We start from the raw sequence: 15,399 nt of genomic DNA on the forward strand, positions 1-15,399 counted from the left end.
GGGAGAGGGCCCATAGTTCAGAGCACTGAAGGGCCACAGCATTAATGCCCTGAAAGAACAGTGTCCACCCTTAATTTGCATAAATGCTGACCTAAATCTGTTTTCTTTTTTCTCATGAACAACTGCATTGCAACTGTCGTGGTTGCCTGTACTGCTACCTTGAAAATGAGTAACAGCAGTCACTTGCTGGTTGCCACCTGCCACAAAAAGCTGCTGCTTAACATTTATTCAATGCAAAATCGGCACTTATTGTGTGAAATAAGGTTTCCATGAGCCCTTCAGACCTCAGCTTTGGACCTCTCAGTCCTCTTCCTTTACATGGAAAGAAACTCTCCATTAAAAATAAGCTCCTTTGGGTTGGTTATGGGGAGGTGTTAATGGAGACCCTCTGCCCAGTGCTCCTGCGTGGGAAGGACCTCTTTAATAGCCCTGTCTTTCTGTTGCCCTTTCTCTATGGTTTCTTCTGTTCTTTCTTAGACTTCCTAATTGCTACTGTCTAATCACCAGAGACCTTTCTTGTCTTTAATCTTCTATCCCAGAGCTATAAAATTAAGAGATTAGCTACTGAGCTAAATCATCCTATATGACTTGGGATTTTGAGTGCCTCTGTGAGTGCACTGCTTTGGCCCTACTACCAGTTTTTCAAGAACTGAAGATTGTTGCCTTCTGAAACAACTGTCTTCAGAGTTAAGTTCGGACACATATGCTCCAGAAAAATTCACAAATAACAGACTTTGGTTCATTATCTAGACCCTGGAAATTAAAAGACAGGGGCATATGACCAAGGTCAGAATGCAAGTGGTGGGTTTAGAACTTTTTGTAAAACTCATGTTTATTTTGAGTTTAATTTGTTTCAGCATCTTGTTTTCTAGACAAAGAGCAATGCCACTAAACCCTTACCAGTCTTACTGTGAATAAAAATCTTTCCTGCCTTCAGAGAGAATCGATCCACGAATGTTGGCTTTATTCATTGATTTGAGTGGAATTTCTGCCTGAGTGGGACTAAAGGACTCAGTATGATGGGTGGTCATACATTGTAAGTGTATAGTTTAGCTGCACCCATGGCCTCCTCTAGAACTGTTTCCTTCTAACACCAATCCTCTGAACTGCATCTAAATTGGAGGCCTAAAAACAACATTGGGCACATCTCCCTAAAGAGACCAGAAGTAGAAAATTAAGAGTTTAGGACTGAGTCAGGGGAAAATTTACCACAGAACATCCATACTGTGGGTTTTTAAAGCATATCTAAATTAAGTCAGTCCTGGACATCATGCTGATCTCGCCTACTTGATGTTGCTGATAAAACTCATAAGAAAAAGAGAAGGGGCAATCTTGTCTGCCAGTAGTGCAGTTGCACCTCATTCAGAATCTTTGAAAGTAATTTCTCCAGTGAACTTCTAATGCTCATACAATATCTGTGAGTGACTAACGTGTGTATCAGATTTAGGTGTAGTTCTAGATGCTGTACATTTTGAGAATTTTGTGAGTGATTTCACAAATGAAAGTTGGATTCATAATCCAAAATGTAGAACTGATTTCTAGGAATATCATAGATCAAGAACTGTCTACAAAGGCAACTGGGTTAGATAGTGACCAAGTGTAAAAAAGGAATTGACAGTCATGCCTCCACTTAATAAAGAAGGTAGTGATTATCTACAGCTTACAGTACTGTTTTTCATTATCTTTATTTTTAAGAACTTAATTGACTATGTAAATCAATGAACAGTGTGTGCTTGCGTATTCTTGTGCATGCAGCAATCAGTGCTGTTCTAATATACTTGAGGTAGAATTTGCTATCAGTCTGCACTGAGATAAATAGAAGCAGTTATAAAACAGCAGGACAGTAAAACAGGCAGAAAATCCTTTCTGGATAATCAGCTGTGCAAATGTAAATACCAAATAAGCGGAGCCAGGAAGGGATAGCCCAGAATTCTAAGATGAAATTAAATCTTTAGATTTGGAGACCCACCATCCTAGGGGATATTTTCATGCTTGAAATCAGCACTTTATTCTTTTGGAGTGAATTTCCAAAGCCTTTAAAAGATGAAAAGGTTTTTAAATAACTAAGCAGCAGTAAGAGATGGAACTGCTGCAATAGCTGTAATGAAAGAACTATCAGCCCTGTGGCTCAATAGCCTTTGGGCTTTTGGATGACTTTCAAAGTCCTTTTAAAAGGGGAAAAAAACTATACACACTTACATGGGAACCAGGCAACTCATGTAAAGCTCTCTCTTTTGACTCTGGAGGCCTGAATTCAAATCGTGATTAAGTCACACAAGTCCAAATAATTTTTGGAGGTCTCTACATGCCATTTCTGCAAATTGCAAATTCACCCAACAAGCTAATTCACTTATGTACTCAGTCACATGAGAGAATACAGCACCTTTATGGGTGCTGTTACCTGTATAGGGACCTGACTTGGGCAGAACTCTGCAGATGGATCAATGACATGAATCTCCTATAACTAGAGGCAAAAGTAATGTTGCTGTTGATGTTAGCTGTTGAGGAGGTAAGAGGTAGGGAAAATGGTCTGTCAGCCACTTATATCAACAAGCAGAATGGATCAAGAGCAAGGGCCTGGCATACTAGCCTACAAGCTGTTTGTGGAAAGCCCTGAAGATCTGCTCATTCTGGGCCTAGTGTCTTTAGAAGTGACCTAGGAAAAAACCCCAACCAAACAACAACAGACTTTTAAGGGAAGAGCTTAGAGAGAATTATTTACATCCTCAAAGTGCAGCAGTTCCAGCACACTCTAGAATGTGAGTTTCTGTATCACTTGGCAATACATGAATTTCAGTATTTCAGTTTTGGGTAACATGTTCTATGCTAACCTGAATTGAAATCTATTGAATTACTTTTTTTTTTTTTCTCTTACATGTTAAACCTGGAGAAAGAGGGTGAGGTAGCAATGCAGGAGGCTTATTTGAGCTCAGAATTTGTCTTTGATGTAAGGAATTCTCACTGTGTAACTAATGTTTTCAGTAGGAGTTCAGAATCTCTGTATTGCCAAACATGTTGCAGATGTACGTAGCCCCCTCCAGCTTTCACAGAAAAATAGGTAAAGTCCCACAAGAAAGCACAAAGAGTACAGGTGGGATGGGAAGAAGTGTAAATGGTGGCTTCCTGATCATTTCTCTTTTCCCTCCCCTAGTGAAGTTGACTGTAGGAATTTCCCCATGGTACTTGCACAAACAAAATTTAACATGCTGAGATTTTGTCAGCTAAATCCGCTTTTCAGATAGTTGATTTGCCATGGTAATCCTTGTGCCTTTGAAACATTCCTAGTGCTAATAAAAGTTGCAAGTTTGTGAAAACAAAACCCCGTACCACTGTTGTTCTCTTTAAGTAAAGGGAGAGGTTGAAATTTTTTCCTCTATTTTGAAATGAAATGCCAGTAGCCTTTGCCTTTAGTTGAAGCTGTACAGTAAACTTGTGTGATGGCCATTTAAAATTACAGATTTAATTAAGACAGTAGTAAACACACCCAAGTCAGTATTGACCTCCTGTCCTGCCAGCAAGCTGCAGTGCTGTAGAAGTCTGGGATCAGTAAGCATTTTCAACAGAAATAGCTTGCAGTGGGAAAACAGTTCAGCTCAATCATTGTGTGCCACAGACATTTTGACCTGCTGGTATTTGGATGCAAGTTTTAATTCTATTCCCATTCTCAGACAGAGACCTTATATTCCCCATAATAGCTCAATCTGTTAAAGAACAGCTGACTACAAAGAGCAATGTGCACCCAACCTGAAAACAACTGAAATATGAACATAAAAAGATTAGTAAAGAATGAAAGAATGTTGTGGACTCCAGTGATTATGTACAGGGGGCTGAAGAACACAGTGGAAGGATTCAGTGCCTGCATACAGTATCAGTAATCTGGGGCTGAAAAGTGGTTAAAATTTGTTCGGTTTTTTTTCTACACCTCTGACTTTATACAGTCTTTCCCAGTTGAGAAAATGTGCATATACTTGAAAAGGTGGGGCCAGTATTTGAGTGATGAGAGTATGACTCAAGGCTGTTAAAAGAAATATGTTTGGCAAATTCTACTGGTAACAGCACACTTCCCGCATACTGTATGCAACAAAAAGCAAATACAGTTTGCTTCGTATCTTTTATGTGTTCTTCATTGAAGGGAGTTCATATAATAGCAAAATGGCATTCCACTGTGACTGCATAGTTTCATAGAAGATCAAACAGCTATTTTACATGTTTGCACTTTGCTATCAAGCAGCTGACATGTTGTAAGGCAGTGCTTCTACATCTCCACTCTCACCTTGTTCTTGCACAGGTTGCAGCATTGTGGTAGGGCTCTTCTGCAGGGCTCATGCTTTTACGCAGTCTCCCCAAGAAGTCCAAGCCAGTCAAGGTGTATCTTCTGCAGGACTGTGTGCTCTTACACCTCTGAGGTTGAGGCCAGCACTGCTTTCACTTGTCTTCTCTATCGTGCTGTGCAGGAAGGTTGGTCAGCTGTGGAGACATCACCTCCTTGTCAGAGAGATCAGGCAGCATAGCAATGAACTATAGTTATACCCAAAGTTTTTCTAGAACAAACAGTTCACATGGATCAGAACAGGTGTACTTGGGTGAGAACATCTACAGAAGATTCAATGTAGTCTTGTCGGAAGAGCTGAAGAAGAAACCTCTGCAGACTCCCATTTTTCTCAAATCTGTCTGCCCCATTTCTTCTGGACACACTCTGCTGCAGTTTCTTTGATTCTTTCCAAGGATTCTCTGTCACAAATTAATCTCTTCTCTTGACGACTTCTGTTGTCCTCGTCAAGGCAGTCCTTTCTCAGATAATAGCTCCATTTGGCTCCTGCAGAGAGTTCTGTACAAATTGCCAATATTTCTAGCTCAGAGTGGAATTTTAATTTGCTCTTTCCATCATTACAGAGCATGCAGAACAATTGGGGAACCAAGGTACACATACGAATTTTATTATTCTTCCCACTGCCTACGTAGGATGAATCTTGCCTACACTGTTTGCTTTGATCCTACCGTAACTGTACAGCAGAATAACCTGTCTAGAGCGTCCTCTGCCCTGGTTCATGATGCCCTGTGCACTTCATCCAGCTCTGTCTTGCCTGTCTCCTGAGGACATTCTGACAAAAAAAAAGAAGAAAGGTTATATATGTCCGTATAGCCATATAGAATGCACATATGGAATTTATAAAATTCCATAAATGAGGTAACACAGTAAGAAGGTATCTAAAAATAAGTGCTTGGAGAGGACAACCAATCTTAAAATTTGCCTTCTCCTTCAGTAATTCAAAATAAAAGAAACGCAGTTGTCGAACAGTTTTTAACAGAAGCAACTGATCAAGTGCTGCTCCTTTCTTTGAATATCATCAGTTCAGACTGAAGCTGGGTTGAACTCTCCAGTCTCTCCTTTTCATCCATCTGATGGTGCCAGCTACAAAATGTAGAGTATTGCAGAACAGTAATGAGGAGCAACTGTGTCTTGGAGTCAAATTTAAGACTATCAGGATGTTGATGCTTAGAAAGAAATTCTACCCAGAATAATAACAAAGGCATCTGGAGTCCTTTGCTTATGTTTTAAGCCATTCAGAAGCAATTTTATCCCATTGTTCTTAAGTCTATAAAAGTTAGTTTTATTTTAGGTTTTCTATTTTTGCTTATTATAAGGTTTGCATTTTTGTATTTTTTCTACCCCATCTCTGTTCTTTCACCTTCATTCAGCTCTGAGACCTTAAATTCCCATTCCTTACCACCTGTGTTAAAGACTCAGGAAGGCTGAAAGAGTATTTCAGGTTGATAAGATAAATGATGATACTTCTGATGATGCAATAGAATGTCTAGACTGAAATGCTTTAATCTTTTTTTAATTTTTTAGTCACCATGCACATTAAACTTCTGATTTTTTTCCCAAGGAATTTCATAAAATGAGCTCCTTATCATATATTTTTCCCAGTCCTGTGCCCCATCCCATTCAAATAAAGTACTTATGCATATCACTTCATTTCTGCTGGTAACAATAATGACAATTGACTTCAATGGAATTATTGACCATTAACTTCAATGAAATTATTCATATGCCTTAAATTTTGCACATACATGAGTACTGGATTAAAAACCAACCAAGCAAAGACAACTAATTAGATTTTAAATACTGAAGGATCTGCAAAGTGGAATCTTCATCCTTAGGGTAATAATGCACTAAGTATAAATCCAGCTTTTTAAGGATATACAATGGGTAATAAGAAATAGAATTATTTTCTTTCTCCTTCTGTGAAGGAAGTCAGACGGATACATGCTGTGTATAGACTTACTTGAGGTGTATGTGGAAACCAGACAGGAATTTCTCTAGCGAAAATGTGCTTTTTTCATGTCTGTATTGACATGACATGCAGAAGCCTCACACCATTCAGGCTCCAAACAAATCAGCAGATTCAGGATGTGGAGGATTTCAGTGCTAAAGAAGAAATCCCATAGTTTGTCCCGCAGGTTAGAAAAAGTACCTTTGGAACCTAACATACATAGAAAGTCAATTTTAGTACAGTATCCCTTCTTACTGTAGCTTTAGTTCTGTTATACCTCATTGAAATCTTTCTGGGCTTCTTTTAAGAATTTATAGTTCTGTGAAAAAAATAGAAATTGTGAATAAGAATGAGCAGCTTCCTTGTTATATTAATATTAAGAACAGTGAGGCTTACAATAAGTTGCAAAAATTTGTAATTAATATATTTATCACAAATATTACATTAAAAAGAAACCAGTATAATATAAGAAGTGTACTGTTTAGAGATCAGAGAAAAATACAATTTGCAGGATTTGTTTGGCTAACCAACAATACTATTTTTTTGCATTTTTAGGGGTTGGTTTGTGTCACAGTATTAATAGTCAGTCCAATTACCTACCTATGGGTTATTTAAGAGCATAACTGTTAAAAAGGCAGTCTCAAATGTCTTGCGTCTCTATGGAGAAGAAGCTGAGAGAAAGCAAGGAGTCAAACCTTCACATCACAAGTCCTCTGCCTGCTCTGGCTACTAGCAAAAGCTTTCAAGGCAAAGACTGCAAGTACTGCAAAGCCAAGGTGTTCTTAAGCCCAAATCAGCTGTGCAGTTGAGAAGTTAACCAGAGGAGAGTGTTTGATTGAACAAATAGTTTATTTTTTGTTTGCAGATTAGCCACAAAAATCATGCTATTGCCAGTTACAGCTGTTAATTGGATGTTCTTGGGAACTGCCAGCAATATCCTTTTTCCCATTCAGGATGAATGTTTTGTTCATCAGCTGTTTCTGCTGTTGTAATATAGCTAGAAGGAGGAAAGGCAGAAAAATAAATCTTTGAAAGTGTTGCTTCTTCACTGGACAAATTTATTCAGGCACCTTCTGGGAAATTCACCCCGTCTTAGTTACTCCTAAAATGTTACGCTGATTTTATGAGATCTGTTTTGTTCACTGACTTGTATGAATGCAAAGTATTTTAGTCAATCTGTAAAGGTTCAGAAACCGCAGAGTTTATCATGAAAGCAGCATAAAGATATAATGGAAACAAAAGAATAGAAGGGTTGCTTTCCAACCCTAACTATTCTATGATTTTGATTCTGTGATCTTCTGTTTATTTCAATTGTTTTTGTACCTGAGTTCTGACTAAAAATTGTGAGGAAAACATTTTTCTCTCATAGTGCAAAACAGTCTCCCATCCTATAAAAAAATATTTCTAGTTTTGTTTAAGCAGAGTTTAACATAGTAGTTCCATGAGCATACGTGTGAATGAAAAGCATTCACCCAGATATTCATGGGAAGAGAAGGAACAAGGGAATGGAAAAGGAAAATTTATGTTTTAATCCAAACCTCTTTACTTTGTAATTGATCAGTGATAAATATCTAAATCTCACATTAGTATATGCATGGCCCTTTATGTATCCACGGAGCCATTCCTGCCAGGCTACCTTTAAATCTTTGATCTAAGCTGAGGAAATCACTTCTACACATCCTTAAAGTTATGGAGGTACTTTTCCTGAAAAAGGTGATTTTCAAACTGAAGGCTTCAAGCAGGAAGATATATTCAGTGACAATTGTTACCTTTTCTTTCTAATATCTCCTGCTCCAAATATTCTCCAATTTTATATTGTTACAAGAAAGATTTCATTTAAACTAGAGATCTTGCTATTGGCTATAACTGTTACATTTGGCTAGATCATTTCCTGAGGCAGCAAATTCCTCATATAGGCTGGATAAAATAGCATTTCTACACAAGATTTCCAAATTTACTGTCTTTAATTTTATTGAGTACTCTCCTTCTCTCAATTATTGTTACTCTGTGAAAGGTTATATACTTCATTATAGAATACTTGAAGCACTTGACCTACATTTGAAAAACACTATCATGACATTCTGTATTCATTAGAAATCAATTAGCAATTTATTCATGAAATAGGACTGTAGCCCTTGTGTCCTAGCTAACTTAGTTGCCATGATGCTGCAGCTCTCCGGTACTGTGCACTAAACAAGACAAACTTTTCAGGTTGCTGGTTTTCAGTGGCAGCTGCTCTTCTGTGGTGCATTAAACTTTTCCTGTAACTTTCAGTTATTTATGAAAGACATTTGGTACAAAGTGTCCGGGTGTGGGTGTATGAACTGTAAAGTCAGCAGAATTTAGTGAATTGTGTCTACCCCTCCCATTAAGTGACTGAAAGACCTCCACTACGTGCTTGGTGATGCTCAGCCATGATTTAATAGATGATGTGACTCCGATATTTGATTTGAAGTATGATGCTTGTGTAATAAATTTGATACTTGCAAAATGTGTCAGACTACTATTCCTGGGGAAAAACAAGACCCAAACTTGTAAACAAGTAATGCGTGCATATCTCCTGTGGCTTCATCAATATGAATTTCACCTGTGTCTTCTGAAGAACCAGAAGGCATAGGCACAAACGTCTATTTATAAACAGACTTATTCCTTGGCCCCTACTGAAAATACTGGTTCTAATTGTGATCAGCTAACTTCATAATTAAAAATCCTGGTGTTATTTCTAGGAGATTATTTGTGTCATTAAGAGATAAGCCTCCTACTGGATGTTGAAATGCCATAGTCATGATAGCAATTAAGGATTATTGGCAAAGGTAAAGCTCTTTGCTGGTACACAAGGTCCATCGGTCCTCAAATATGCTGAAATACCCTCTTTTAGTCATGACGATGAGTGGTTCCTTTGACCTAGTGAGGCAAGGTTGTATCCCACTTTGCAGATTGGAAAGCTGAAATATGGCGAGTCAAAATGATGTCTTCATGGTGGCAGGGAGAGTATGTAGCAAATCATGAGAAGGGAACTAAAATCATTATCTCTGAGGTTGCTGATGGATGATGCTTTAATGTTTAGAAATGTACCAATTTTCTCACTCTTGAGAGTAGTGAGGTGTGAGTGTTAAGATGGTGAACTGTGTAAGGTCAGGTAGTTTGACTCAGAAAGCAGAATTACTTCTTTAAATGGCAATTTGCAGATTCCCACTGATGCTGTGCTTCCAGCTGACCTAACAATTGCACTATATGTGCTTAATCAGGTTGCAATCGCCTTGACTATGTAGCTAGAATATTATAATTTAGACCTATGCTGGCTGATGGTCTTTGTTCAGAACTGTAAATTTAGAAGATAATCCACCTTGTCTGTAGAGGTTCATATGGTTAATAGTAAACACTCAGGGGGAAGCAATGCACTCAGTGACCAGAGAGATGAACTGTGTGTCCTGAGTTGTACTGTCTTTCCTAGAGAGGTAACCTGTAACCAAACCATTTCCTGTTCACCGTAGACAACAATGCAAAATACATTTTTCAGATATTTTCTGCAGTCTGTAGTGTACAAATGGTAACACTTCTGATCCTGTCATGACCTTCTGCAGTTTCTCCGCTTCAACAGCATAAATAGATTAAAACAGCTCTGCCACCGAAGTTACACTTGACATGAAAGCCTCCAACTGCAGTCAACAGGACATGTGTATTCATACACATATGATTAATAGCTACATATTCGCAGAATTATGAGAAGTTTCCAGGATGCAGTTTCACTTGAACACAGGTGCAAGGTTTTTACTGATAACTGTATGGGAGCATTGTGCTGTTCAGAACAGTCTATCCTGGGCTTCTAGGATACTTTCATTTTGGAGGAAACATTTCCAGGTACTTGGAAGGATACAATCTCAGACAAGAATTCTGTGTTTCTTAAATGTTGATATATTGCTGTTACTGTTCTGAGTAAGTCTATCTCTTCCCCTCAACCCTAAACTTGTGCCAAGCAGCCTGTATTTCTGCATTTCTCCTGCAGATGTTTTTCAAGAGCAGATAGTAAGCTCACAGAGTATAATCTCTTTATCAATGGGGGTTTTAAATATAATTTACCAAATACCTAATGTTATATCAACATATACATTTCTGTCATCTGTGGCTCAGTCCCACAATGTATAGAATAATCTCAACTTCTACTAAAGAAAATGAGACATGAGAGCACCAAACATAGGGAGTACAGAAACAGAGAGCCAGGCTGCCACATACTGATGGTTTCTCCACACTTGAGAAGCTATCACTGTCTCTGCTTCTCAGCTCCTCTGTTACATATACAACTGGGCAATAAAAAGGAGATGAAAAGCTGACCTCCTGTCATGGTTTAAACAAAGCCATAAATCACGCAGTCGTTCTCTCACTCCCCCCCTTCTTGCCTTCCCCCTACTCCCGGAGGGACGGAGAGGAGAATCAAAAAGAATGCAACTCCCCCAGGTTGAGATAAGAACAATTTAGTAAAGTAAAGTATAACACAAATCACTACTGCTACCGCCAGTAATAATAATGATAAAGGAAATAACAAGGGAAGAGAATACAACACCTCAATACCAGCTGACCAATAACTCGTCCAACCCCACTCGGCCGAGCACCAACCGATACCTAGTCCAACCCTGCAGTGAACCAGCCCTTCCAGGTAGCTCTCTGTTACATCCTGGGCATGACGTGCAGTGGTATGGAATACCTCTTTGGTCAGTTTGGGTCAGGTGTCCTGTCTCTGCTTCCTCCCAGCTTCCCCTCCTCCCTGACAGAGCATGAGGCTCAGAAAGTCCTTGGTCAGACTAAAACATCTGTGTTATCAGTGCTGTTCCCAGGCTGAGTCAAAACACAGCGCTGCACCAGCTACTAAGAAGGAGAAAAATGACTGCTACTGCTGAACCCAGGACATCTCCTAAATGTTCAGTCTGAGAAGTCCCAAATACTCTGCTGTACCAGAATGCCCATCTATTTTTCAGGATTCGTTTGTGCTGATGCTGGCTGGTACAATTGTTATGCAATTGTGCAGGCATTGGGAATAACCAGAGTACGCTACATGCTGATTCTATACTTTACCAGACCACAATAGAAGCTTCTTGCCATTTGGAAACTTCTTCATGCCCAAGTAGCACAAAACGCACCCTGACGTGCACCTGAATTCTGTACCCAGCACCCTGGTGTTTGCTAGTTAGGATTCACTTGTACCACAGCTTTAAGTTTTACTTTTCCAACTAACTTTCCCAGCTGACAAAAAGAAAAAACCTGTCTAAAGATAAATAGCAGACAGATGAGGCTTTTTTATCACCATCTATCATAATAAGAGGGAAGTGGAGTCATCATTGTGCCTGCATTGGTAAATTCTTATGACAGTTTTTCAGAATCATCCATACTCATTGTTTGTATGGATTGCTTTATATAGATAGTTGTGTTCTTTGTAAAAGAGAGAGAATATTAAGTCTCATTTCTTAATTCCAGCTTTGGCAGTTGCATTTTGTCTGCCTGATTTTTCCACTGTGATTTCAGGTGAATGTTTGCTTCCATCTTTACATGCCACAATGTTTAGTTCACTCTAAAGCACTGATGTGTTTCACACCAGAGGTGTCTACTTTTTGGTCATGTGGGTTGAAGTGTGGTTTGCAAACGTAAAGAATATTCAGTATTATTTGTAAACTAACCAAACAGAAGTGTTAAAAGGGAAGCTAGTTAATATGCTCAGGGAATGTTAGATGTTCACGTACTTTCTTCTGACCGCCAGTCGTATTAATCCTGTGAGGAAGGACCTGATGAACTGTTTTCAGACAGGCAGATTTTTAGTTTATTTTTTAATGAGTCTACTTCACTTGCAGCTGAAGGAGCACTGAGATAGAGTTCTGGATCAGCCCATTGACTGTGGACTCTTGCCAGACAAGGGCTTTAGTGACTGTGCTTTGAAAGAGAAAGGGATAATGGGCTTTCATCCACAAAGAACTGCTTATATTAGTGTTATTCTCCTGCCTTGTCTTATTGAAGGGCTGAAATTACTTTCCTGAGTTGTTACGAATCTTGAGTCAAATCACTTCCTCTGAAGTGTGTCTCAGTGCCCGTGTATGGAAGAATATATTTCTTGTGTGATCACAACAAATGCTTAGGTTTCAGAGGAGAGGACGATATACGATAAAATTTTCAAAAGCATGGAAGACAAAGGAATTAGGATGCTTTATGCCCTTAGGTACTTGCAAGTCTGCAATTTATGTTTATCAATCATTTTAGTGCTCCTGAAAATGTTAACCACCATCTGTTTCTTTAATGATGCTATGTCTGGCTTAGGAGACAAGTGTTTATGAAAAGTAGTGAAGAAAGGACTCTGATATTTTGATGCTGTCATGAAAGTGAGATTCTATTAAGGTATCTAGCAACTTTCCAAAATGTTCAACTTTGAAGAAGACTTCAAGTTAAATTGTGTTCATGTGCAGATACTTTTAGAATATATGCAGTATCTTATGTGGTAGAGTTGCTCTACACATAGTACAGATTCTGGCGCTAAAGCAGTAGTCTGCCCGATTCATTTGCAGGTGCTTGTAGTACTGTAAAAGCCAGACCTACGCTCTTGTGACTCAATTTACAGTCTCAATTTCTCTTGAGTATTCAGTTGCATAGGAATCAAATTTTGAAGGAAAGATTCCTCCTTTAAGAAGGTAAAGAAAGGTTGTGAGAAGGCTTTTGAAAACGCTTGACCAGGTTAGAATACGGTGAGCCTTGAAAGGTTCTTCCTCAAAAGCATACAGCTACTGCCCTCAGTGTGGTAAACTGTGAAGATTACCAGGGCATTGTCAGGGAAATTTGCCCACAGTTACCACATGCTCTCTCTGAGGTACATGGGGAGTAAACATGATCCGACAACACACTGTGGCCATGCTTACCACAACCTAGCAGTAGTTTCACTGGCAGCAAATAGCTTATGAATGTGCAGTGATTAGAAGTTTAGGAATCATCAGATGGACCCTTGTGGTGTTGTAAGAAAACTCCAGAAAGTGACAGTCTATACATCTAAAAAAGTGGCAGTATGGCACGTGGTTATATCTCAGCCTATATTAATCACTGCCTGTAAGGAAACAGCTAGAGGAAAAATGCAGTCAAAGGAGGGCTCACATCAGAGAGAACTTACAGAAACACATGCTATGATCATGCATAAACCAACCACAGGCTCTGTTTACAAACCTTTCCCTCTGTTCCTTTGCCTAATCATTTCTGCTTTCCCTCTCTGTCTTCTAACTTTCCTTCGTCTTTCCAGATGCAGGACGCTATGGGCTATGAGTTACCATGGGTGTATTTTGTCAGTCTGGTCATCTTTGGATCCTTTTTCGTTCTAAATCTGGTTCTTGGTGTGTTGAGCGGGTAAGCTGACAGTTTTGGTGTCCTTTTTCCAATGCTACAGGGCAAGACTCCATAATAAGGGCTCTTCCCTGTCACCAGGATTCTTTCAGGGGGATTAAAAATCTGAATCCAAGGAAGCTTCACATCAGCTCTCAAGTATTTTGACAAAATGTTCAAACATTGCAAATAACAATACAGGTAAAAAAAAGAGGTGTTATTCTCTGGCAAAGAAATTCAATCTCAGGGCATTCAAAATTGCTTTAATGTCAACCTGTCATAAACTTCCAGAAAACTGGCTATTGAAAATCTTAACTGCTGGTGACTTGGGATCTCTTTGGCTGGAGCCTTGCAGTGCTCAGAATCTGAGCTTGTCTCACTAATTATCATTCCACTCTTCCAGGTCAATGATGCCATAGGAAGGGACTGGCCCTGGATCTATTTTGTTACACTAATCATCATAGGGTCATTTTTTGTACTTAACTTGGTTCTCGGTGTACTTAGCGGGTAAGCAGTACGAGGAAAACGTTTTATTATTGTTTATTTTTTTGAATATGTATTTCTATTCCAACTCTCTGATTACCAAAACAATGGGCAGCGGTGGGTCGATCTCAGGAACCTTAATAGAAGGCCTAGGGTACTGCTGCGCCAGTATCAAAATACGGCATTCCTACTGGTATGGAAGGAGTCTTTTGACTAAATTGAAGGGATACAAGACAACTCTTTGCCTGTAGCATGCTCCTCTACCTAAAACCTCTACCTGTACTTTGTGGGAAGAGGACAAATCTATGCTCCTCTGTGGGTGAAGTACAGCATTCACCAAAGAAGGGGATTATAGTAAAACTTCTGGAAGGTCAGCGGGACTGAAGGAGGAATGAGAGCATGAGACAAATCCCTTTGCGTTTGTGGGATGAGATTCCTGCCAAATTGTATCTTCTCACATGAGGAATGTTCACTTTGCTTAGTATTTCTGAAGCACAGCCGAATGGGAGACTGTTTTCTCTGGAGAGTGTCTTTGACACACTTCTTCAATTAAGCACATCTCTATTGTGCAGTTACAAGCCTAGCATGATGCGGGGAAAAAAGATCATTTCCCTTTGACCTGTTCTAAGGATGAACAGAGAAGCCAGAGAAGTCCTTCTACTGTTCAAGCATTCCTAAGACATGTAGACACTTAGCTGTATTTCAGTTCTGCAGTATAACCCTCGCTGCAAAGCACCATTTTAGTAGTTTTGATTAAAAACAATTGATATTGTCCCCAGTAGTTACAAACTTTACCACCCCTGGGGAGCCACATAAATGAGAGGAATCAAGCCAGAAAACATCTCTCACAAGATTTTTATAAAAAGATCTCCTAGAATTAGGCCTCAAATTCCATATTTGGGCATGACTGGGTGTCTACGGGCATTCTATGTACATGGATTAATACGGCATGAGGACTTTTATGCATCCTCTTCTTTGTTTCCAACATCCTGCCTCCTTTAATGAGCTCTAAATGAATTTTGTCAGAGCCTGTACCTGCTGCCTGAGTGGCAAGCCCCTTTTCTTTTGATCATAAGAGAGGGAAAATGATGTCTGAGCAAGAGAGGACTTGATGCCTCACAAAAATTATATCCTCAGTACTTGGGCCAACAGCATAAGAAGGGCAGTAGTGGGACTGGAGAAGATGATCAACTATTGGCCATCCTGCAAAGAGACAGCTAATAGCAGATCTACAAGAGGTATTACTACTATCTTCATTACTCCACTGAAGGAGACATGCTGCTAAGACAGCTGC

The 15,399-nt window shown here is 39.3% G+C and overlaps 1 protein-coding gene across 1 annotated transcript in view; it reads left to right on the forward strand.

Annotated features, from left to right (window-relative positions):
- The window catches only part of CACNA1C (calcium voltage-gated channel subunit alpha1 C), a 489,049-nt gene that overhangs the window by 323,088 nt on the left and 150,562 nt on the right, over window positions 1-15,399 (forward strand). The window contains exon 8 of the mRNA XM_065682645.1: window positions 13,543-13,646. Coding sequence (XP_065538717.1) covers window positions 13,543-13,646 — 104 coding nt within the window. The remainder of the gene's footprint in view (window positions 1-13,542; window positions 13,647-15,399) is intronic.

Source organism: Lathamus discolor, chromosome 1, assembly GCF_037157495.1.
Source record: "Lathamus discolor isolate bLatDis1 chromosome 1, bLatDis1.hap1, whole genome shotgun sequence".
Lineage (NCBI taxonomy): Eukaryota > Metazoa > Chordata > Aves > Psittaciformes > Psittacidae > Lathamus > Lathamus discolor.